The 25,355-nt window shown below is 44.5% G+C and overlaps 1 protein-coding gene across 3 annotated transcripts in view; it reads left to right on the plus strand.

Annotated features, from left to right (window-relative positions):
- The window catches only part of BCR (BCR activator of RhoGEF and GTPase), a 94,854-nt gene that overhangs the window by 42,955 nt on the left and 26,544 nt on the right, over positions 1–25,355 (plus strand). For 2 of the 3 annotated variants that reach the window (XM_062009543.1, XM_062009544.1), the window contains exons 3-9: positions 2,036–2,220; positions 9,940–10,044; positions 10,565–10,750; positions 14,358–14,465; positions 16,319–16,379; positions 17,242–17,294; positions 17,634–17,774. In XM_062009543.1, coding sequence (XP_061865527.1) covers positions 2,036–2,220; positions 9,940–10,044; positions 10,565–10,750; positions 14,358–14,465; positions 16,319–16,379; positions 17,242–17,294; positions 17,634–17,774 — 839 coding nt within the window. Of the gene's footprint in view, positions 1–2,035; positions 2,221–9,939; positions 10,045–10,564; positions 10,751–13,604; positions 13,666–14,357; positions 14,466–16,318; positions 16,380–17,241; positions 17,295–17,633; positions 17,775–25,355 lie in introns of those variants that run through there. The other variant, XM_062009545.1, reaches the window with a different exon arrangement.

The following is a 25,355-nucleotide window of genomic DNA, read 5'->3' on the forward strand; positions in this document are numbered from 1 at the left end:
TTTCCTTGCCAGTTTGGGCTGTGCAAAGTGAGGGCTCTGCTGTCTTTTGGTCAAGTTCCTTTAGAAACTTCCAGCATGAGATTTGTCTTGCAGGTGTTGTAGGCATTATCCTGCTTTCAAATACCTAAAAATCTCTTTTCTTTGTGACTGAGCATCCTTATTTCAGCAACTCACCTTGAAGCCTCTGTTTACCAAATCAGCTTAATACAGTGTCTACTATAAACAGCTGGGGAGCTCTGGAAACCTTTAACATGTAGACAAAAGTCCCTTCAAAGAACATATGCCACCTTTTTTCTTTTTCCTTTTTTTTTTTTTCTTTTTTCTCCATTTTTGTGGTTTTGTACAATCTTATGGGCCTTTTGAGAAACTCTGAGAGCTTGAGCACAAGGTAGTACCATGAGTGGGTGGGTGACATAAAGCTCATTGAGCTTGTTAACATAATGTTGCCACAGTCCTTCAGCAGCCTAAAGGCCTTGGATGGTACTTGATATGAACTGACACAGAGGTTTACTTCTACAGGGAGTTTTTGGATTTTCAGGATATTGTCTGCATAAATTCCCTGGACCAGCTCTCCCTCGTCAGTAAGCCAAATGGATCAGGTTTTATTCTGTTCCACACAAAGTTCACATCCTTTACTGGAATGAGTCATGCTTTAACTGAGTTTACTGTGAGGGAGGAAAGTGGGCTTTAAAATGTTACTCCTCCACCCTGCCTTAGTGATTTGTAACAGGATTATTAGTGTGCTTGGCAGCTAGTCCTTATTATTTTCACAGAACCAGGGTACTTGTGAAAACAAGTAAAAATTGGTTCTACTTGTGTTCAGGTGTGACTTTAATGTGTCATTTTAAACTTACAAGACAGAAAAGGGTTTTTTTCTGTGTATGGCTTTGTCTTCCATAAGTGGGTCTAGCTTATCTCCTCATTATTTTTCAGTTTTGGGAGAAGAATGGTGTTTGTGGCTTGTAACTGAGAGGAGGAACAACTCTGCCATTCTGTGTTCAGTGGCCTGTGTGTGGCTGCTACTGTTACACACAGGACACTTCTGGGCAAAGTGCTTCACAGGCCCCTGTAACTCAAATGTCAGACTGCCTCGAGCTTCCATCAGACAAGGTGTATGTGATATGGTGCTATTGCACAGAAAGTGACTTTGAGTCCTCTGTGTATATTTCTTTTTGCAGAGAGGTAGAAGACCTTTAACCTACGGTAGAGGGAACTGCTCAATGTGTGTCCTTTATCTTAATATAGATTTTTGCAGAAACAATCTCTGTCTGCAATTGCTAGAGATACCAAAACCAATTTTACTAGTTATCTTTCCTACAGAAGTTCTCATGAAATAATAGTTAATTTGATTCTTCTTGCCACCATCCTTTTTTGTTGGTTTGAGGGCAGGAGGGCATGTAGGAGGGAGCAGGATGGTGGTATATTTATTTGTTTATGGAGCTGGTCTCCAGATTGAGGAAGAGGGGCAACCAGTAGAAGAAGATTTTAGTTTTGGCAGTAGGCTACTTCACTTGACATGTAAGACCTTTCTTTCCTAGTCTTCTTGTTGCTGAGAGGTCTGGAAAGAGTTATGTTTCTTCCCTGAGTTATATATTGTCTATGATTGCCAAACTGGCAGGGGCATCATGTATTCTTGTTCTACAGAAAGAACAGGGTCTGTTGCCCTTACTCAGTACATTCCTAAACCTGGGCTGCATAACTTGTATGGAGCCTGCAAACGCCTTGATTTTGATGCTAATGATTTTGAAGGAAAACTTGAGGGAAGGAACAGCAATTAAACTAACATCAATGTTAGATATTAGAAAGGACTTTACCATTTAGGACTTTGAATGAATGAAGTGATTAAGTGATTGTTTGGTGACCACATGAGTTTAATTAAATTTATGCCTCCAGTTGATCTATATTGAACTATCTCTTACTCTGGGTTTACTGGTAAGTAATCATAATAGCTGCGAGGCAGACAGAGCCTTGATTGACCAACCTGTCTCATGTTCAGCTTGACTCTAACCAGATACACTTTTCTCCTGTTTTCCAGATGCTTCATTCAGTGGCACACCACCTAGCTATGCTTATGATGCAGACCGTGCTGAAGAACAGAGGCGACATCATGATATGATGCCCTATATTGATGACTCACCATCATCCTCACCCCATCTCAGTTCCAAGAGTCGAGGCAGCCGAGACACTCTATCTTCAGGGTCTCTGGAATCTACAAAATCAGTGAGTCCTTTCCAGCCTTTTTGAGGTCAAGCAGTGTTGCAGGTTTGCAAAGGACAGACTGCTTTAACAGGGAGCAGAAACAGGTGCTGCCAGCACTGCGGGACAGACTACCTGACATAATACAGCAGTGCCTGAGTGATACTGTGTATTTAAGCTAAACTGAGACTCCTAGCTGAAACTAAGCATAAACTTAAGGGATGAGTGTTGTTTGTGTGATTTTTAAGCCTCAGGTTTTCACCTTTTGTGAATTTTAGTGGAGAGAATTGGTGACTAGTTGCTGTTGAGATGGTTTCCTTTTTATCTCTCAAGATGAGAATTCTTGTGATATGTAAGAGGCTTTTGAATGAAGAAATGATCATTAGTAAAATCCAAAAGCTCCAGGAATGTTTTCATCTTGGCTAGAGATTTCCAGGTTACATTTCTCAGGATGAAGGAAAAATGCTACATGACTACAAAAGGCTGAGAGTTATCTGCAAAGAACCAGTTGTCATAGTGCCTGTGACTGGAGGCTTGGAAGAGACACTGCCTAATAGTTAATATTGTTCTCTGATTGTTGTAGTATTGCCTCATAAGCATTTAACAGTAGTTAATTTCAAAGTTACCTTAATAGTGCTAGAAGACTGCCTTTTAAAAAATAGTTTTAAACATAAATAGTTGCTTTCTTCTCTCTATAAAAAGATGTCTTAGGACTTCCAAAAGAAAGAGGTGTCTTGATGCAGATTAGACTTTTAATCGTTAACCTCAACTGTCTGTAATTAGTCCACAAACAACAATGTCACTTATGAAGGATGGTCTATGAGGAGAAGGAAGAGACTAATTTATATATGGTTGCAGTATTTCCCAAACAAGTTAAACTTTCTGTCATCACGAGTTGTTAGATAGCTTTTACTGTAGTTATGTTTTCAGCTGTAGTAGAAAAGACGTCAGAAACAAAATTGTCAAACATACTGTGCTGAGCCAAGCACATAAAATATGTTGGACCAGGAATAATACCAGGACGTTTGTCTTTTCTAATTTCTTTTTCACTACACTGGATCAGAAGAAAACATCTTCTGTTTTCATGTGTTTGCTTTCTTAATTGCCTTCTTGCTCATTTACTTCTTTCTTGGTTACCTGCAATTACCTCTGAAAATTTTAGATTATCTTTGTGACCAGAATCTAGAAATCAACAGTAACCGATGTGTAATAACATGACACGTGCACCATATACACCACTTTGACAAAATATTTGGATTGTGAAGTCATTCAGAGGTTAAGAAATTACTGTCATTATCCAGCCTTGTGCCTACAGCCTTGTCTTGAATCTTTAGAACTTTCGGTTACACAATCATGTCCTATTTCTCCCATGGGGCTTCTTGCATTGATCAGTGTGTACAGTAAATGATACTCTCTGAATTCAGTATTTTATCTCTCAAGCTATGGGTACACCTTATTTACAGGACACTGCAAACTCTGCTCTGAGTGTAAAAGTAATCATTTCCTTTTGACGTGATCATTAACTCCAAATCCATTTGGAATGCTACACAATTATCCTTGCAATGTTCCTGTGAGATAAGACCTGACCACAGGGAATCAAGGCAGATATTATAGGAAAAGCATCTGCTAATTTTGAGTGGTTAGTGGGAGATGTGTAATGTTCTGCAAAACCAGGTTCTGACTTTTAATGCTGTTTTCTTCACATTTAAAGTAAAATCCCTTTAATTTCACTTGCAACCAAGAGTTGACAACACTCCAGTCAGGCATCCAGAAAATGGCAAACACTGGAGACTGGGCGTTACTCTCTGGATATTGAGGACATTTTGCTTTGACTGATTTTTGTGGCCTTGCTCTGAACTTTGTATTTTTCTGCCAAGTGTTTGACTACGTCCTTCCATCTCCTTTTATAACAGCTGTAGTCTTCAGTTGGATAGTGCTCACAGTTCCACCTGGTTTTCCAATCCCCCCTTACACCTCCCCAACATATAAGCAGGCTAAAAGACACTGTCTGTCTCCAAACTAGCACTGAAGCCACCTCTTACCAGTTTGTATTCCCCTGCTTTACGTCCATTGCACAGACATGTTGCTCTCCAAAGAGGGTGACAAGTGGTGTAGCAGCAGTAGTTTTGTCTGTGACCCAGAGAAGACATAATCCACATGTGTGTTTGTAGTGTGGATCTCAGCATCCCTGACTCGGCGTTTCTGTGGTAAGGAGGCCTGAACAGGAGTTTGCATTGAGCACCAGGTTGTACCCCACTGCAGGCTCTCCCAGACTCTTGTACTGAGCTGCCAACATGTGTCCTGGCATATAGCCAAGGCTTTTGACACACTTTGACTCTTGCTCTGAAGCAAGCCTGGAGGAAAGAGGAAAAAGGAGAAATAGGTTCCACTAATGCTTGAGTTGTTTGTTTATTTAACTTCAGAAGCAATTTAATTTTCCTGAACCTTGCTTTCTGTAACAGTCAAACTGTTGTGATTGAACTATCCAGAGATTCTGGAAACCTGTCCTGGAAAATGTGGAATTTCTCTTCCCCATTCTGCCATGCAGCCCTGGGTTAGTGCAGCATTCTCACTATCTGCCAGCTATGCAGAAAGCTGGGCTATGGCAGAACAGGTTGTGGACTTTTCCCTTAGCTTGGTCGCAAGTGGATCCAGAGAAGCTGATCTCTGAAGCTACATCAATAAATGGAATTACTGCCCTGCTTGGTACTACTGTTGCTAGCTTGTCCTTCCCTCTCCAGCAGTTCCAAATCCTCCTTCTTTCATCCTCTCAGTACTTGGTTTTGTTTGTTTGTTTTCTTTTTCTGTCGCTTTCCCCTCACCACCCCCAACAGATGCAACTTTTCCTTTTTATTCCAACTCTTTGCTCTTAAGGGCTTTGCCTGGATGTACAGCCCTTCCTGAGGAGAGCTGGCACACCAGTACCGATGTTATAAATAATATTGGCTTCTCTCCCTGCTCCTTCTCCTCCCTGTGTGGAGCATGATTGCCTTGATTACAGGATTTGCCCGGTTTAATATCACCAAGGCAATAAGACACCTCCAGCCTGTTTAGCAGAAGCTTTCAAAGATATTTACACTTTAAAAATCAAAATGAATATTTTTTCTCTTTCATAGGCTGTCAGCTTCTCTGTGAGATTGTGAGCTTCTTTACAGGAAACTCTCCTTTGAGCACATTCATTGCGCAGCACATGAACACGCTGTACCAAAGGAAGGCCTGAGAGTTAAAGTGCCTTTTATACGCCCACTTGGAATCGCTGATTCTCTTTACAGAGCTGTGCTAGCAGCAACCACTTTGCAAAATCTCATGTGTTGTGGTTTCTAGATTCTTAATGTCCTTTCTTCTAGCATTTGCAAGAATTATTACTGTTAATTTAAACAGCAACCAGAGAGCGCTGAGTTCCTTAAACAGAACCAGGAAGAGCTCAATCTGTCTAATCCTTGGAGCTGGTGAATTTCAGGCTTGCAGTAATTTCATAAAACAGGCAATGCCAACCTGGTTAGTAAACTGAAGTGCTTGGCTGACAAGCTGTAAACACATTCAGAACAGCCATGGCTGAGGGCCAGTGTATGCACGCTCTCTAATGTCTTCAGTGCTTCTAACCGCTCTGACTGGCCTTGGTTCAAGCTGCAAGATTGCACTTATTAGGGACGTGATCTTTTGGGTTTTAAGTGTTTAGACTAGCAAGGAGCACCACCTGGTTGAGAAGAAAACACCAGAACCTTATAAGCATGAGGTGCCTATGAAACCTTTTTTATACTGCTTTCCACCTTTTTGTGTGTTTGTATTGTTTTGTATTTTAGTTTGGTTTAGTATTTTTGTGAGTTTTTTAGTGTCATTCCTGAGTAGTCAGGAGCAAAGCACTGTATTTTTTGCTTGCTAGTTCAGAACTGACTGAGTGTTGGGTCCTCACAGCTCCCATGGCAGACACACAGGAATGCCTTGGCTGCTGCCCTGTGGTAGACCTGTAAGACAGACTTATACTGAAATGTATAGATAGAGACGTAGCCAAGGTGGAAGGGCAATGGAGAAAGGCTAGAAATGGATGCTGGCCTTAAAGAAGTAGGGACAGAGTCAGAACATGAAATACTAGTTAGACTTGTACAAGTGAAAAATGGTCTAACCAAGCTGGGTAGGAGGCATGGGCTGGACTTCTGACCACCTGGCACTCCCTGCTGAGTGGCTGGAGTTTGCCAATACAGGCTGCTCCCACATCCTGCTGGGAACATCCCATCTGTTAATAGGTGTGTTTTTCCCTAGCTAATGTGGTCTGGTAGATGTGGCAACAGCTCCTCCCCTTGCCACAAGAAGCTCAAAGATTTCTGACTACTTCCTTCTTGCCAGGGTAGGGAAAGAAGTCTTCAGCCTTGGAGTGTTTCCCTGAGCTGGTGGGAAGCTTGATACCTACGCCCAGGATGTTCCCTCTCTTAACTGCCCTTCTGCTGGAGTGCAGAAACAGAGCAGTCAGTGAGGCTGTTGTGGTCACAGCATTGCTCTTCATTTCCCTTCTTTGTCAGATGTGGGCAAAGCAGAAAATGCCCTTGGCTCTGGGTGCATCACATTTTGGCATGCTGTAAGGGGAGAGTGGAAGGACAGTCTTGCAGTATCTCTACCTTCTAATTGCTCTGTCTTGGTTGGGGTGAGCAGATGAACGAATTCTTTAAGTGAGGAATGTTGTAATACCAAATAATAAGCTTGCTCCTCTTCTTCCTGGTGTTGGCACCAGCTCCCAGTGAATTTCTCAGTCCTGGAGTATGTTTCATAACATGTGACTTAAAAAGCACCCTGAGGCTGAAGAAGCAGAGGGGCTGTTTTCCAGATGTTCATTGAGCAGCAAGAACTGCACCTTAGTGCAGCCTCCAATGATATTGTCAGAAAAGGCCTCCCTCAGCAGGAGACTCTTGTCAGGGCACGGGCTCTCAGGAGGGAACACAGAGAGGCAGCACAATGGAGACAGCAGTGCTGTGCTGTCCTATTGATCCCTGACACAGCAGGAACAGCAGGAGATCATCTGTTCACATAGGAGGAATCTGTGTGTAAATTTGTGGTACTGCACTGTAAATCTTGTAATGGGCTATGTGATTGTTGAATCAACTCCCCTGAGGGTTTCTTCAGCAAGGCTGTGCTACTGCTTAGAGCAGCCAGGCCCTGCCCTGCCTGGCTGCTTCTGAAGCGAGAGTTTTGCAAGCATCACACTTGGAAAATGCCACTGTGAAAAAGGGCGAGGACAATGCCGTGGAGTTTGCAGAACGACCTTGTGGTAATAGCCAGGAAGGAAAGCCTCTAGTGTGTCCTGGGAGATGTTTGTCTCTCTGAAAGCGCATCTCTTCTAAAGAGAGGAAATTAACATTCAGGCGGAAAATGCTGTCTCTGTCAGCTGACGGTACCCAGCAAAAACTGGCTTGTAAATTAAAGCTTTTATTTGTGAAGAGAAAAGCTGTTCTCAGTGCTGTAAGGAAAACTGTTGTGCTACTGTTGTGATGGAAAAGTTTGAATCATTTAAGTAACTCGTCATTGTGTGCTGCTCTTTACAGATGTCACAAACATACCCAGCTGGTATTTAAATCCTCACCTCCTTCAAGAGAACCTGCTAAAGATAATTATAGTGCTGTGTCAATATTGACCAGTTACCTCATCCTCAGCAGTGGGGACTTTGGAGCACTGTTAGTTTTTCTCAATGCTTCTTTGTGGAGCTGTATTTTTCTTTTATAAATGTTGTAAGAAATCTTTGGAAACCAAGGGGTATTGTGTTTTTTCTTGCACCAGGGCTGCTGCATCCCTGCCTCTTTGGATTAAGGCAGTCTTTGTTTAGCATCTTGGAGCTGTCTGTGTTGATTATACACAAGTGCCATATGAAATGGTCCATGAGGTGGACATCCAGGCACTGCTGGTGCTGAAATCGTAAGAGATGATCCTGATGCTGCTGCACTTTTGTGTTGGAGCCATGGCAGTCACACAGTGCTCTGCACACACACGGAAGCTGTTGCAGCATTTGTTTTACCACTGTAGTTTGTCACTGGCTTGTTTCTGAAATGTTCTGAACACAACTGCTTAATTACAAATTCCTAGCTTCCTTGAGATGCCCTTTCAAGATTTTAAAAGGCACTGTGGTTCTTACTGAACCTCACTGAAGGATGCAAAGACAAGTTCTTCTTTCCATGTAGCACCTGACATGCATGTAAATGTTACTTATTTCCTTAGAACAGCTTCTGTCTGCCACGTTTATTCAAGAGGTGATGGTGGTATTTGACACCTCACAACATTTTCGTGAAGTAGTTGCTTTGAGGTCTTTTAGCCTAGAAATAGCTTGTGAAATTCAATGAAAGTGTTCAAAAGTCAGGCTGGTTATTGATGAGACAGGATCCAGAAATATCTGGGAGCGTGAGGATCCGTTTCCTTCTTCATGGGGTGCGTAGGCTCAAAGTTTCACTCAGATTCTGATAGTTACTGTAAGCTTATCTACAGCCAAGATATCTTCTCTCCATAGTGAACCTGATATATACCTCTGCAGAGTTCAAAGCATAGGACCCTAAACTGAATGGAGGGGTGTTTGTCAGCTATAGGGCTTTCTATTCAGTCAGCCGTGTGGAGCATACTGCTATTCCCTGATCCTGCTGAAATCAGTAGCTGAAGGTTCCTCTGGGTATTAAGAGGAGTAGGATGGAGCTCCAAACAACCTGCCCAAAGCCCTTGAAAAGTATCTACCCTTTCAGATCCAACTAATTCTTAGAGACATGTAACAATATGAGAAGGTTGCAAGAACTGTAAAAAGCTGTTTCTGTGAATGATAGAAATAAAAAGAAGTGGAAATAAGGTTCTGCAAAAGCAGGGTGTTTTTCATTATTTGTAACCTTCATTGTTCAGCCACATCCTTTTCAGAATTTATCAGAATACTCAATGTCACTTTTTCAGGTTAAACATTTTTCAGGTAACAGTTTTGAGAGGAAGGGTAATTGAAGTTCAACAGAGGGGATTACTGCTTCTCTTAGCACTTGGTGTTTATCTTCCTGTGATGTGGACATTTGCCTCTGAATATTTTTTTTTTCCTCTTTCTTCAGTTGTTTCAGCCAAGAACTTCTCATGGAATCCCAATAAGAAAATCAGCATGTGTGTTCCAAGCAGTGCTGATTATTCCATCCCTTAACTAAAAATAGGCATTGTGCAAGCTGGCTCTGAAAAATAATTTAGTGACTAGTAGGGAGTGGGAGAAAGAACAGGCATCTTAACAGCCATGGCAGGCTGAGGCTGCTCTATATTCATGTGCATCTGGGTAGACACAGGGGAAGTGATCCTGTCTGCATAGAGAAACATGGTTTTGGCATAAGATCACTGAAACTCTCATGGGAGGAGGCAGTGAATTGCACATAATCAAGGGTCCCTAGGACTTGTTTAGGAGGATAATTCTGGTTTTTAAAATTCTGTGATTTGAATTTTATGAAGCACCTAATAGAGGCACTAAAGTTGGATGACTAAAGTTAACACCTGTAAATAATCTAAATTACATCAGTTGCTGGTAAATAAGTATTTCTTTATATGTTTATGTGTTTGTAGAAAGAGGACACTGAGAAGAGGTGGGTTTTCTATTTGGCTGGGGTTTTTTTAGTCTGAAAGTAAACACAAAACCCCAGTATGCTGTGGTCAACTGAATTAATCTCCATCCTCATTCCTGGTTTTTTTGCTTTCTCTCCTGCCTTTTCCTTTTCTGTTTTTATTTTTCTTTTTTTCTCTTTAACTTCTTTATAGAGTGAGCCAGATCTGGAGAAAGGACTAGAGATGAGAAAATGGGTCCTGTCAGGAATCCTGGCCAGTGAGGAAACCTACCTAAGCCATCTGGAGGCTCTGCTGCTGGTAAGCACTGGTGGCAGATGCCATTTCAAACACTGGTACTTGAATTTTCACTGCTGTTTCCATCTAAAATTTTCAAGAACTTCACATCCCATCAGTTACAAGTTGCTGGGAGCAAAAAGTACCTGTTACTCTTCTTTTCTAGTAGAAAAAGAGAGGCTTAAGGAAAGGACTAGATATGGCACAACCAGGAAGTTATTAGTGGGATAGTATCCAGGAGTCCTGTCTTTAGGTATCCTGTGCTAATTGTTAGACACATTGTTGTGCAATTGGACAAAGACTAAGGAAATGGAAGGCAAAGGGAATTTAATTGCAACATTAATACCCTGGGAAAATCCACCCATCAAGGGTGACTGATCCCTCTGAGAGAGTTTATTAATGTCTAGCTTTCAGGAGTTTCGTGAATGCAAATATCAGTTATTAATAGGATGAGAAACATCTCTCTGGAGGGGTGTGTTGTAACGTGGCAAGGGCAAATGTACTTGGTTTGCACAATAACGATTTCTTCCTTTCTTCAATTCAGCCTATGAAGCCTCTGAAAGCAGCTGCCACCACCTCTCAGCCTGTGCTTACTAGTCAGCAGATTGAGACAATATTCTTCAAAGTGCCTGAGCTCTACGAGATCCACAAAGAATTCTACGATGGGCTCTTTCCCCGAGTGCAGCAGTGGAGTCACCAGCAGCGTGTGGGGGACCTCTTCCAAAAGCTGGTGAGTCACCAGGGTCTCTGCTGCCTCTCACAGCCTCCCGGTGCTGGTCCCACAGGGGCTGTGCCTACACCAAATGAAGATCCACAGCTGGTTAGAGGGGAGGCTTCTGGCTTTGCCCCTGCACTGAAGGGCAAAAGCAAGAGTGGCTGTTTCATTGCCTTTAATTAAAGACTCCAGCAAGCTGTGCTGCTAATGCAAACAGTGTTTCACAGAAGTGTGGAGTCTCCAGGGTGTCTGTGGTGTCATCAGACCATTGGCTTTAGAAGGAGGTGGGAGAGTGGCAGTATTACAGAGCATATAGTTAACACCAGCAGCTCAGCCTTTCTCAGTATTGCTGAACTCTCTCACACACACTTGTCCCTGTGGTGCTTTACTCTGTCTTCTGCTGATTTTCTCTGGTTTATAGTCATCACCTTTGCCTTTGCTTTTCTGCTGCTACGCTGATGCAGTCAACCTGCTGCTGAGAGTCCTCCAAGCAACCTTGAGAAGATTCTCAGTGAGCAGAATGAGGAGTAAGACATATAGAGCATGTTCCTGAGGCTGGATTAAATTTGCTGAGTTTTTGAGCCAGATGACAAATTCTTTGCATTCTAGGAGATTCCTTTGTCCCCTTTAGCCTCTCCCCTAGCATGTGCAGAGAGTAAAGGATTAAAGGAGCTGTTTCTTCTTTTTTAGAAAAGAAAAGAATCTCTGCATTCCTGAGGTGCCTCTGATTCTCAGGGGGTAGGAGTGACATTCCAGTGAGGGGTTTATTGGATGAGGAGTACACTTCACCAGGGTCACTCAATTGCTAGCAGCTGTGTAGCCCAGCATCAGCCCCGTCCCCTATGGAGCAGGGGAAGATGGGCCTGGAAGATGGTGTTTTGCATGCATGCCAGCAGCTCAAGATCAAAATATGGGCATCTGCTTTCCACTGCCAGCATATTTTAGCCAGGAGGGGTCAAGTTGGTGGCTTGGTAAGTAGTTCATGGTATGCACTTTGAGCAGCTGGTTTAAGAAGACAAAACCACCTGCTGTTGGTTGCTGAAGCAAAGATGCAGAAAGCTGATGAAATTGGAAGCATCACAAACTGCATTGAAAGTGTAGAGCAGCAATGAAGACAGCACTAACTGAGGAAGACCTGAATGCATTTTTTACCATTACTGGTTGTCAAGCAAGGTTTGACTCACTGTACAGCTACTTAGGCGTTTAAGACCGTTCCTTGCTGAAGGTGATCACAGGTGCTGGAGTTAAGCCTTTCTGGCACTCTCTTTATATGTTCCCCTCATTTTATTGCATTTGTGACGGGATTGTTGGTTTTACTGGATGAGTATTGGAAGCAAAGGAGCAAATTACCCTCGTGCAAGGAGCTTTGGGCTAGCTTAGCAGTTTCTGGTAGTTTGGTACAGTGTCAGTGTGAATTGCAAACTCTTTGCTGGATGAGATAAAGCTGGTAATTCTTGGCAGGCAGTGGGAAGCAGCCAGATGAGAGAGACAGCAAGAACTTCAGGCATTACAGGATATCTGTACCAGATGTATATTAAATCTTTTTGGATCAAGCTGTTTACTTGTGGTCATGTCATGCAATCTGATGATAAACACCAAAATCCTTGTTGTTATCCTGAGGACCCTGAGGACATTAATTTCTTTAGTATCATGCAAAACAAAGCATGAAGTGAAGTTGAAGTTACAGATGCATGAAGGAGTTTCAGTATTTCATATGGTTTGGCACAAAGTATGATGCACTTACAACATCAGTGACTGTTATTCCACCTTTTTCCATTAAAACTAGTGAAGAGGAAAAAAAAAAAAGGATTCTGGGTATGTGGGAGTGAGATGTGCTGCTTATTTTGGGGGCATATTTTTTACATATTTTTAATAACTAGAAAGGAAACACTTTAGAACTGTTTTTAGAAATGAAGAAATATTTAGCAAGTGTTATCACTAACGGTTTTCAGGAATGGACAAAAAAATTAACCAAAAGCCAGTTATTTCTACAAAAGTTTGTTCAATTTTCAGTGTGTTCTTTTTAATTGAAAAAACTTAAAACCAGCATGAAAATTGTGTGTAAGCATTATTGCTTGGATTGGAAGCTCAGTTTTTAAGATGTTTTCATAACAGCACATTTAGAGGAAGAAGATGAAAGCTTAGAAAGACTATTCAGGAATAGTGGGAAACTTGAAGAGCCACACAGGAATGGAAAGGCTTCAGAGCATCAACCAAACCTGGATGTCATAAGCCCTGCAAATGCTCAGCAATTCTGACAGCACCTTCTTCACAGAATTGTGCCCCAGTGACAAACACGGATTTTATTCTCTCCACACTGCTGGGGCCAGGTCATCTCTGGCATAAATAAGTACACTTTCCTTCAACTTCAATCATAACCATGTTATTCTGTATGAAGGTTGAGACTGATTTCTGATCTTTTCTAGGAAAGATTAGAAATATTTCCTTGCCCTGGGAACTAGCTCACTGTTTCTTAGCTTCTATTAGCTAAGGAAATTTGTGCAGGGAATGTTCTCCTGAGAGCAGCTTTTTCTCTTCTGTCATCTCTTGCACAAAGCTCCATAGAGAGTGGGGAACACAATGGTTATGAGAAAGCAGGAGAGAAAAAGAGCACTGTCTATGTGAAAGTTAACTGCTCTGCCTGTTGCACATCATGGGCAGATGTGTCAGGGAAGTTGCAGAAATAAAAAGGTAAGTGAAGCTCTTCTGGTAAGAACCTTATCTTTAATGGAGCCTTTTACAGCACTCAACCTATTGGCTCACTATTGACCAGGCATTTGCAAGCACGTGCAAGCTGCTGAGATGTTCACAGTACAGCCTGCTCTGCAGCACACAACCAGCTCTGCAATACAGACAAGCTTGGAAGCTACCCAGGGATTTCCCAGGCTGGATCTTATGTTCTCTGGCATGAACATGGCTGCAATTCCTAGGTCAGTAAACGGGATCAGTGCTAAGACTCAGTAATAATAATGGCTTATTACTGCACTCTGAGCCTGCTCTGTTGTCTTCTAGACCAATTGCATATTCCTTCTGCTGGTTAACCTGCCATTTTCTGTCACCTCATGCTGCAGTCTCTGCCTTCCAAACAGGTTGTGCTCTGGATCTCTGTATTTTCAGCACTCTGCTGCTTTTAAAACAATGTTCACCAATGCAGATGTGGGTTAATAACTGGGTTTGATTTAGTATCCCCATCATGCAAAAGTCATCAAGTAGCTTACTGGAGTCACATTTGCGCTGTTGGGCTGAATCATTCCTCTCTGATTCATATTTTGTGGCAAATAGCCAGCAGCTCCAGTTACATCAATGAGCTAAAATATTAATAGATACTAATCTGGCAGTTCAGAAGGGAAAAATAGATGTTGGAAATAAGGATGTGTCATTCTAGCAGACTTCCACATCCTTCACAAGTGAACTTGTTCAGCAAAGATGGAACTGGGTGCACAGGAGCACCTTTGTTGGTTATACAAAGCTGACAGGTCAGAGATGTCTTTCTGGGGCTGCTCAGCATTCCCTGAAATTCTTTGGCATGGAGGGACATGACCTGACCACCAGATTCTGAGGCTGACCATCCCAATCTCTCTGCTTCCCCAGCGTTTATTTTGTTCTGTTGTGCTTCCTGCAGGCAAGCCAGCTGGGAGTGTACCGGGCCTTTGTGGATAACTATGAAGTTGCTATGGAGACAGCAGAGAAATGCTGCCAAGCCAATGCTCAGTTTGCTGAAATCTCTGAGGTAATATCATGGTATTCAGACACATGAGCTGTCTGGGTCTGACTAATACCCTGCGGTGTCACTCCTGTCTGTCCTCCAACTATCTTTGCAGCAGTAGACTCCCTGCTTCAGCTTGTGTTCTGACAGCCATTTATACTTGGGGCTGATGGAGTTTATCACATAGACAGCCTTTATGTGCTGTCCTCAACCAGGGAGTCTGGTAAATATTGGCACTGCTTTGAACTTCTCAGCTCTGTGCCACCTTCATGTGTTTCTAGAAGCAAAAGCTGTATTTGACTTTCCCAAATGTGTCTCTTGCTGATGTAAAAAGCCATCTTTAGTGACTTGCATTATGGCTGTCAGTGGAACTGCAGGCTTCTGCAATTGTTACCTTCTCCTCCTCTGTCATGGAAAGGAGGAGAGGGTAACTGTTTAAAAACACAAGTGTGTCAACCATAATCTATAATGTTAGTCATTTGAACTACTCTAATTTCCACTTTTTAAGAGGAATACCTTCTGTCAAGTCATTTTGAGTGCTTTTTCAGGATTCCCAGGCCACCAGCTTTACCTGCAGTACATGATCTCATTGACTCTTAGTATTCGAGTGGTTGTATCTTCAAGAAGGACTGGAACATCTTTCATATGAGGAAAGGCTGCGGGAACTGGGGCTGTTTAGTCTGGAGAAGAGGAGATTGAGGGGAGATCTTATTAACATTTATAAATATCTAAAGGGTGGGTGTCAGGAGGTTGGGACATCCCTTTTTTCTGTAGTAGCCAGCAACGGGACAGGGATGATGGGATGAAGCTGGAACACAAAAAGTTTCACTTAAATATAAGAAAAAACTATTTCACTGTGAGGGTGAGGGAGCCCTGACACAGGCTGTCCAGAGGGGTTGTGGAGTCTCCTTCCTTGAAGTCTCCTTCAACACCTGCCTGGACATGTTCCTATGTGACCTGATCTAGGTGACCCTGCTTCTGCAGCAGGATTGGACTAGATGATCTCTAAAAGTCCCTTCCAAATCCTACCATTCTATGATTCTAAGAACTTGGTTAACAAGAAAACATGAGCTTTATATGTGTGTCCTTAAAAACAACCAGACATGACCATTTCCATACTCTGGTGGTGCCAAATAATTAGTAAAGTAGCTTCCTCTGTGGAATATATAATAGTAATATGTGTAGATAGTCTAATGATAGTCCCTAGAAGACAGAATAGAGATAAAGGCCCTAAGATTATGGGCTCTGTGCAAAAGTGATCCCTGGTTTTGCTGTTTTCTGAGGAGGAGTCTGAAATTATGGTAGTATTTACTGTATTTGGAATGATTGTGATGATACTTTGGCATTTGTGTCCTGGTGAGGATTTTGGAGCTCAGCAGGTTCATGCATGCCTCTTCACAGTGTGTGCAGAGCCCCAGGCATTGTTCTTTTTCTGCCATGACAGAGAGGTGACTTGTCCAAGGTCACACAGCTCTGAGAACAGGCTTAAGGAAGTATAACTTGGGAGTACTGAATCTTGTACTTTATTCATTGGTGGTGTACACATGCTGTGACAACAGCTGCATCTTTATGGACATGTCTTTCTCCTGCAGATGATTTTAAAACTCCACCATAGGTGGTGTTCTGCTTTGATACATCCCTATTGACAGGCACTCCTCAGTAAATTATTTAGTATGCTGGTGCCTGTCATGTGGCAATGGTGGATTTACCAAGAAGGAAAGGAAAGCACATTTTTCCTTCACTGACTTCAACTGGGATAGGGTGCCCTCCATTCACACTTCAGCCCTCCCTAGGAGGAGCAGATAGTCTCATACATTACCATGTGATATTTCAAGGTGATTGACCATCTGCTACATGGGTTTTCTGTTTTCTTTTAGAATCTAAAGGCTAGAAGCACAAAGGAATCTAAAGATCAGACGACGAAAAATTCCTTGGAAAGTGAGTGATCCATGCAGAGGGTACTGTGGTTTGTCAGGACTGTGTGGAGGCTTTTGCCAAATGTTGGAAGGCTATAGAGTCTCTGCTGGCTCTACCTAGGAAATCAGTTCCCGTTTTCCAAGTATGCACAGTAAGCTGCACATGTGCATGGAAAGGCCTCTGCCCAGCTTAAAACCTGATCAGTCCCTTCAGGTAACACCAGGCCAACTGAAGTGCTGCTGGGATTTTAAGACAGTTTCTGCTACCCAATGACAGCACAAACGTCATCCTAGCAGTTTATATAAGCTAGTTATATGGGTCTTGCCCTATGGTAGCATTTAGAGACCCTGGTCAAAATGAGGTTCTCAAGATGAGGTGCTTGTCTCTATGTATGTAACAAGCCACGTTATAAGAAGCTTCCATACTCACAAAGCCAGTCCCTGTCCTGTTTTGGCCTGATGTCAGGATTTGGAAGCACTCAGCATGTCACATTGAACTCCAGAGGAGAGATGCCCTGCCAAACTTTCAGGGCTCTCCTTGGGAACTCTGAGTGCAGGGGCTGATTCTGGCCTGTGGGAGCAGGCAGGAGCTGTCAGAGCATGTCTTGCTGGATGCAGTTGTTCTGTGCTCCCTTGTGCACTCCCCATCCACTGTCTTGCAGGGAATGCTCACAGTGGGCACCTGTGGAGCTTGATTATTTCCTCTGTGTCTTCATGTGTGTTTTATTAACTGTGCAGCACATTAGCCTTTAGAGTAGGGAGTTTTCCAGTAACTCATTCTTTAATAAACCTGTGCCCATACATTCACTTGCATTGAAAAAGTTGCTCTGTAGGGACTGCATTTAGGCACCTCTTCCTTATGTTCCTCCTGCTTTTTTTCACAGCTCTATTATATAAACCAGTGGATCGAGTGACTCGCAGCACACTCGTCCTGCATGTAAGTATCTGAAGTGTAGTTTTGAAATTTCAAGCCTCTTTCCTATTTTCTTCACCCCTTACATTTTCCATGGAGCTGCAGGACTGCAAAAATAAACATGTCATGCTAAATGAGTCTCTCTTCCCTTTACACTAAGGAGAGGGGGCCCATAGCTAGGTCCTTGCTACCTCTTCAGAGGTGTTAGGAAGAAGTGCAGAGTATTAACATCTTCCTCTAGAGGTAAAGCCTTGCTCTGTGAGAAGTTGAAGCATATTGTCCTATAGCTCTAAATAGGAAACATCAGACACTTCTGCTTTCCAGTGCTGCTCATGGTTCTGTTCTTTGTGTTGCTGGTGTCAGGATTTGCTGAAGCACACTCCAATGAGCCACCCTGACCATCCCCTCCTGCAGGATGCTCTGCGAATCTCACAGAACTTCCTCTCCAGCATCAATGAGGAGATCACTCCTCGTCGGCAGTCCATGACTGTGAAGAAGGGGGAGGTGAGTCTTTCTGCTTTTGTTATTTTCTCAGTTTCTAAATGCTGGTTGTGCCTTTGCTGTGGAGCAGACAAGGATGTAACGCTATTAATTCGTCTGTTGCTAAGATACACGTTATGCAGTGTCCTTGTTCTCTGAAGGATGTGGTATAGCTCCTCTCTGTTTTCTGTTAGGAAAACAGTTTGGGAACTCAGAGGAAAGTGTGGTTGTGGTTTTGTCCTTAGCATTGTTAGAATCATTTGTCATACTTAATTTCTGTGATGCATATTGCAATGCACTAAATGGATTTGTATTTTATCTGCAAACTGAAACCAGACAGGAAGCTGGGGAGGAGAAAAAGGTGAGGAAACATCAGAAAGCGTAGAAGACAAGGAAAAGCTGTTTTCCAGAACCTTCACTCTTACCGTAAAACCTGTTTTTTGCATCCTCATTTCTAAAAGAATGTTGTAAATGAGGCTAGGAAGCAAAACAACTGGAACAGTCTGGGAAAGCTAAGGGAGGGGATTGACTCCTAAGGGTGTAATATAACTCTTCTCAGCAATGCTAGGAGCTGGACTGCACCCAGATAGTTCCAAGATGGGGGAAGTTCTTTTGCCTGCGTGCAGTGTTGTGCAAGAAGAGTGTAAGAGATACACAGTGATGAAGTCCTCAATGGGTTTGATTCATCAAATCAAAGCCAGGATTGACAGATGCATTAAGAGAGAGAAGGGTGCAGGAGATTGGACAGAAGAGGAGTGAAGCTCAGCATATGTGTAAGAGGAACTGTGGCAGCATGCCAGAGACACTGGCTGATCAAAACTGGCCCAAATTACCCTGTACAAAAACATCTCTTACGACACCCAAGAGATTGTTAAGATACCGTGAACCTTCATGGTGTATTCCCAAATCCTGTCAGCTAAACATGTTTGCTTTTAGCTGTTAAACTGACTTTCAGCTGACAAAGATTTGCTAGAAGCTGCAGTACTGGGAATTGGTGTGCTTTGTCCTGCAAGTCTTCCTCCTTGTCTCATTTTGTCAACTGAGCAAGTCTGCAGCTAAGAGGAGGGGCTGGGCAGTTGGAGGCTGGGGTAGCAGCTCAGCCGTCAGTCACTCGGGCCTCAGCAGCAGTAGATGGTCTCCTTAAGGTGAATGCTGATTGAGTTGTAGCAGAAATGGCAGGCAGAAAAGCCCTGGCGCAGGGGAAGGGAGTGTTCTGTGTTGTCTGGTTGTCTGTCACATCTCAGTGAGGAGTGCAGGCTCTGAACAGCCTCTTGGAGCATCCTGATGAGGTGGCAGAGCCCTGGCAGAGGGGCAGGCTCTGCAGGGTGATCCTAGTGATCTCTTTTGGGGTGATATATTTGTCAGATCTTAGAAGATGGGAAGGGGATTGGCCTTGGGAAGCAAAAGAAGGGGACATACCCATGGAGAGGGCTGGGGTTGTGCTGGAAGGAACTGGGGGCCCTTTGTGCTCTCCCTCACTGCACACAGCTTACACTGAACCCAGGGAAGAAAAAGATTTTGCTTCTGGTGCTTCCTAGAATTTGCCCTCTGATGGCAGACACTTTCTTTAGTCATCTGGCACCAATATCCATCTTTTCTCAAAGCAATAATGCCCCAGGTAACCCAACTCTGTATCTGGAGAGGGAGTATACTCACTCTCTGCATAGCCATCCAGATACACAAGTCTGCTCCCAGCTACTCCTTGTGGGTTATTGATGGCTGCTCCTTCCTACAAGCTACTCAGCTGGAGGTCATAGCTGGGTTTTGTTTATGCCTGTAAATCTTTCCTTTTCTGCTTATCCTTTCCTCCCACTCGCCTTGCTCGTGCTTCCCCCAGGGCGACAGGACAGCGTGCAGTTTGCATCTCCTAATTGACTGCTCTCAATGCATTATGCATTTTTTATTTTAATGAATCACCAGCTTGCTTTGATGGCTTTTTTCATTATTTGTCTTCCTCCCATTGAAATTTCCTTGGTGGAAAGGAAGGAGGGAAACAGCCCTTTCCCCTCATGTATTGCTTAGGTGCTGATCTCCGTTATCTTTTTTTCCCAGTCCTCGCCTTTTATGTGGAACATTTTTCCCCTTTTGAGTGTATCGTGGGGAGGAGTCAAATCTCCTTTGCCAGCCTCTTGCTCCAGCTCCTTTTTTCACCATTGCTTTGAACTGAGGAAAGCAGGCAGTTGTTAATCTCCCCAGTGACAGGCTGCTAAGGAGAGGAGTGCAGGTCAGGAGAGAGTACAGACTCATCAGCACAATATTTTCCTCCCTTTTGCAAAAGGTGGTTCCCTGCTCTGGAAGCATTGACTCTGACCTGCCTCCTGCCTCACTGCATGATGTCAGGTGTCCTTCCTGCACCCCAGCCCCTGGCTCTGCTTGACTCTGTAGGCTTTTATCTAGTTCTAGACTTATGCATATAAACTGAAAGGTTTTTTTGACACATGGAGCTGGTGTAATTTGCTGAGCTGAGGACCATTTAAGGTAGTGCAAGGAGATGGGAACCAAGTAAAACCATTTCCCAAAGGGACAAAGAGGGCTGTACCAGGGAAGGCAGCTTTGACAGGTTAGGCTTTTGAACAGACAGCTTGGGCTGTGCTGCCTGCCAGGCTGACTCTGCCTGTCTTCCTGGGGTTTGCTGAGGGTCATGGTATAGAGGAACCAGGAAAGCCCCAGCTCTAGCCTGATGACATGAGGCAGCCAGGAAGGCTTATGGGTTTTCATGCTTCTGTGGTTTTACTTTGGAATATCTGCAGGTACTTACTTTGCCAACCCTCTAAATAACCAAACAAATACCTGGAGAGAAATTGGTTCTGAGTAGCACAGTACTTGACTTAGAATGTGAGTGGTGGAGAATCTTCCACCCCTTAGGACCATGGAACAGGCGTCTTTCTTACTCCCTGCTGATCCATCTTCAACACTCTCTTGGCTTCAATAGGGAACCTCTTTGAGGTTCTACTGGAGCTGGTCCCTTGAGGAAGCAAGAAAATGAGTGCTTTGAGGTGAAGGATGTGACACAAGGAAGGGACTAATAACCTTTCAAGTCTTATTAACAGAGCAACTATACAAGCTGCATTTTTTGTTTTCAACTAAGCCTGGATGCAAATTACTTCAGAGCTTGTGTCATCTTTCCCTGCCAGAAGTAAAGGCTTGTTTTTTCAGTTAATTTAGCTTGTTCTTATGAAGTAGAAATTAGTGAAATTGAGAAAAAAATATGCAGAGTTCATTTGGGAGATGGTGGTTCCTTTCTTAACTGCTGCTTGTCTAATGCTCTTTGCAGGACGTTGTTTCGGGGCAGTTGAGACCAACCTGAGTGGTGGTGGCTGTCATTCTGCCTTGCCCCTGGCTGTGCAGTCCCACTCTCTCTGCAGTGTTCACACTGGTATTTGTGTGATCCCACAATGGCATGGAGGAATGGAGCTGCCTGGAAATGGAGCCTTTTTGAGTTTTGGGTCACTCCACTGGCTGAGTGACTTAGTATCTGGTCTCACCTGTCCAGATGTGAGAGGGCTAACAGGCAGCTCCTTCTGGGATCAAGCCCACTAGATCACATTTTGGATCTGCTTATGCTACTGTGCACCTTTTCCCTTGCCCTGGAGAGAAGAGGCTGCTTGGTAAGCTGCTCTACCATGTTTATAAATGTGGCTTTAAACTGCAATCAAGGGACTGGATATCATTGCCTTAGTCTCCTGTTTAACTTGGTAGAGACCAAGCGTGCTAGGGAAGGGAAAGGACAAAGGACACTTGCCAGGGAGCAGAAGTGCAAGCTAAAGGCTTTGGAAAGCTGGGAGCTAAGCTGGGTGCCTACTGTTTTGAGAGGCCTTTGTCAGATGTTGGCAATAGAGCACTCAAAGTGGTCTTGGATGCCTCACACTTAGAGCTGGAGTCAGAGAGCTCCTGATGGCAGAAGCTTTGGAAAGAAAAAAGAAAGGCTATTAAAATGCTCAAGAGCGGCCAGTTTAACTCCCCAGGCAGAGCATCCCCTTATTCTGCAGTGCTGGTCTTGCAACATACACACAAGGAATCATTTTCTTCCTACACTCTGCAGAGAGCCAAACCACCTCTTCCTCACTGACATGTGCCAATCCCTGTCTCCCACTCTCCCCTCCCCATCCTGCATCACACATGGGACTCTCATCCACCCACACACACACACCCCACAGGCCCCTGTTCCTCGCCTGAGGAGCAGCCTCTGGCACAGCTGTGCTGCTGGGTGCAGGGGGTTGCAAATCCCTCTTTCTGTAATATGTCTCAGACAAGCTGGTCTCCTGCCATGCTTCCTGGAGTTCAGCAGTACGTGACAGCAGCAGGATTTATCACATGCAATCAGCACTGAAATGCAGTGGGATGAATAGATGAGCATACAGGTAGTCATGAGGTTGGTGGCAGAGGAGAGGGAGATGCTCACTGGCAGAGGTAGGAAGAGTACAACAATAGGTAATCCCACGAGGGTATCCAAGCACTGAAAAGTGTGCAGGGAGAGCTCTTTTGTCCAGACCACTGAGATGGGTGGGAGAAGCAGCAGGTGAAAACGTGCAAAGGAAAGTGGGACCTAGAAGAAAGATTTAGAACTTAGACTGCACCAGTCCAATAGCTTTGCAAGAGCCACTGAAGGGTGACAGCCAGCCCAGGCTCTGTTTGAGAGGTCCATTATGGTAGAGAATAGGAAGTTTTCCCCCAGGCCTCATGGAACGTCTCTCTGTAGCTGAACTTCTCTGTTTGGACATGTGACAGTCTTGGGGTTGCCTGTGGAAAAGAGGGAGTCACTCTGCCACTGTACTGCCTCTCTGATCCTAAGTTGATGTTTTCTTGGATGTTTGTTTACTGTTTCTGTAGTCTATATGCCAATTCAGGACCTTTTGGGAAATCTTTAGCAACTTTGGTAACGTTAGCAAACTTTTGGCAACAAGGCAGAGAGGTGGTTTCCCACACACAGGCTACTGTGTGTAATGTACAGCAGGATCACCCAGCCAAAAGGCTTGTGTTTCAGGAGAACCTGTTTTACAGGAGGCCACCAAAGGAAGAGCCATTACTGGCCCTGGGTGGAGGGAACTGACCAAAGTGGGCTTTGGTTTCCAAACTGACAGAGAAGGCCTATGGGGCTGAGGTGGCACAGGCATCGGATCAGCATGAGCCCTTCGTGACAGGGTTGTTTCTCCCCCAGCATGGGGTAGGATGGGCTGACTCAGGAGGTCCAGGAAGGTGCTCTGTGCTCCCCCACTGTGGGCTTTGGCAGGGATCTGGTAAGCCAGTTGTGAAATCCTTTTATTGTTTCCCTCTGACCTGCTGAACCCTCCCAGCAAGATGAATCATTTGCAACAAAGGATGTGCCCCTTTGCTGGAAGTATTCCTTCTCTGCTCCAACGCTGCTGCAGCCTGGGGCATGCCCTCTGCCCAGCCCCAAGGAAAGCCCTGTTTTCCAAGGGAGGCTGGTAGTTAAATCTAATATCAAGCTCCACACCCCTATGAGGAGATATTTCCTGACTTGGTCCACAGATGTTTTCTCCTGTCCTTTCCTCCCCAGATACTTGGTTGCTTCTGTGGCTGTTCACCCCTGCTGCTTGCTGAAGGGAAGCCTGCCCAACTAGCACAGGAGGGAGAGGAATTGAAGAATGAGAGGTCTGGGAAGCTCAGTGGCTGACTGGAATACATCCCTTTCACCTCTTCTGTTCCAGTCAAGCTTAGGAAATACAGCCTTGTTGTCTTCTCACCCAGCTCTCTTTCTGGGAGATTACACTGCCAAAAGCTTTTTGCAGCCTCATGGTAGCACTGTGTCAGTCTGGGTAGTTTGTACCAGGAGTGCTAGCCAAAATAAACTCTGTGCAAGTGAGGGGCATCTCAGCCCCACATGGGAAGGATGAAGGCTGTTGAATCACACTCCTGTTTTGGCATCATATGGCTGGGCTTTCTGCTTGGCCTGGTTGGACCAGGCAGGCCATATAGGGAGCTCTGTAGCCTTGCTGCAGGGAATACTGATGGGCTTTTCTTATTTTATGGAGGTCTGACACAAAGGTTTTCAGTCACTGATGCCACTGTAGGGGCTTCTGCTTCACTTGAGGACATGCTCATCTTCAAAACACCTTCTGGGTGTTGATACTGAACATTGCCAAAAGCAGGAGGCTGATATAGGGCTGAGCAGTGGTCCCTCACAGTCCAGCAGCTCTCATGGGCCTGTCCCTTCCCTTGCCTGTGAAGAAACACATTGCTGGCCATGCTGTTGGATTGGCTCTGCCCCACAGACATCATGGATGGTGGGGCTGAGCCTGTGCTCTGGACAAGCCTGGGGTGTTTTTCAGCTCAGAACTCTCACAGGGTTCTAGGCTGGGGTCTGGGCTGATCTCACTGCCAGTGCGTGGTAGAGGGCACCAGAAGTCCAGGTCAGCACTGTGCCACATCCCTGCCAGGTAGAGAAGGGACAGTACCATATCCTGCTGGGTGCAGAGATGAGTGAGCTGTAAGAACATCTTTACACCTACGAACAATGAGCAAAGGTTGAGCTGGCAATAAGCAGCTATTCTCATTGCCTTGGAGGAGCTGAGCTGATTTGCAGCATAATTAATATGCACAGATCTGGAAACCCAAGATCAGGGTTTTGGCTTGCTCAGAAAATACTTTTCTCTGATTCATTATGGCTCCCAAATGAAATTGTTTGCAGCTGTGGAGAGTGGTTTTGCTAACAGACAAGGTTACCTCCTCCTCCTCTAATTTATTTATTTTAAAAGCTCAATGTTTCTCTTTCCTGCCTGGAGTTTGTTTGCCAGGCAGGAGGGCAGGACTGCACAAGTGGCAGCAGCAGAGAGGTGAATGCAGGCAGATTTTCTCTCCCAAACTACTACAGAGAAGCCAGAAGGATGACTACCAGCTGAAAATAAACATAAACATACGTACAGGCCTTTCAGAGCCTGAATCTCTTCTGGGTACCAGATCTCGACAGCCCAGAAATGGGGCAGCAGTCTGCCAGGGAGCAGCTTTGCTTCATGGCACTATGGGAAAGGTGCAGCTTTTGCTGCTGCTCAGAGATTTCCAGGACCTTTGTGTAATGGGAGCAGCACCAGAGTGAGATGCTGACATTGCTGTGTCTGTGCAGCTGCAAACAGGCTACTGAAGACTTTAAATCCGTGTCAGGAAGTTTGGGGTGCTGTAGGACTGAGTGTGGAAGCACGAATGATGTCTGCAAGGGCATTTCTCTGCCTCGTGTTCCTTGCCATGATGCCTGCTGGGCTTAGGACTGATGGGGTTTGTTTTCATTTTGAAGAGCGAAGATGGGAGGAATGTTAGGCGGAAGGAGAGGCAGCATGGGGGTTTGCACTCCCACAGCCTCTGCAGGCAGTGTGTTCAGGGCTTGCTATGTCACACAGCAAACAAAACCCATGGGCCAGAACGTGAGAAGCTGGGGCATCCATTCTGGCTGGGATGTGCTGACCTTGCCCAGGTTAGCTGCTTCCCCGTTGCATGCTGCTGCACAGCTGCAGCCAGCTGCCCCTTGGAAAGGAACAAGCGCTGTAGCTGCACCTCCCAGCAGTGGAGGTCTCAGATACTGCAAAGGGAGCGTGGGCCTGGTGAAGGCTGGTGAGGCCAAGCAGGGGGTGCTGGTGGGTGCTGAGCACTCTC

This window comes from Colius striatus, chromosome 17, assembly GCF_028858725.1.
Source record: "Colius striatus isolate bColStr4 chromosome 17, bColStr4.1.hap1, whole genome shotgun sequence".
Classification (NCBI taxonomy): Eukaryota; Metazoa; Chordata; class Aves; order Coliiformes; family Coliidae; genus Colius; species Colius striatus.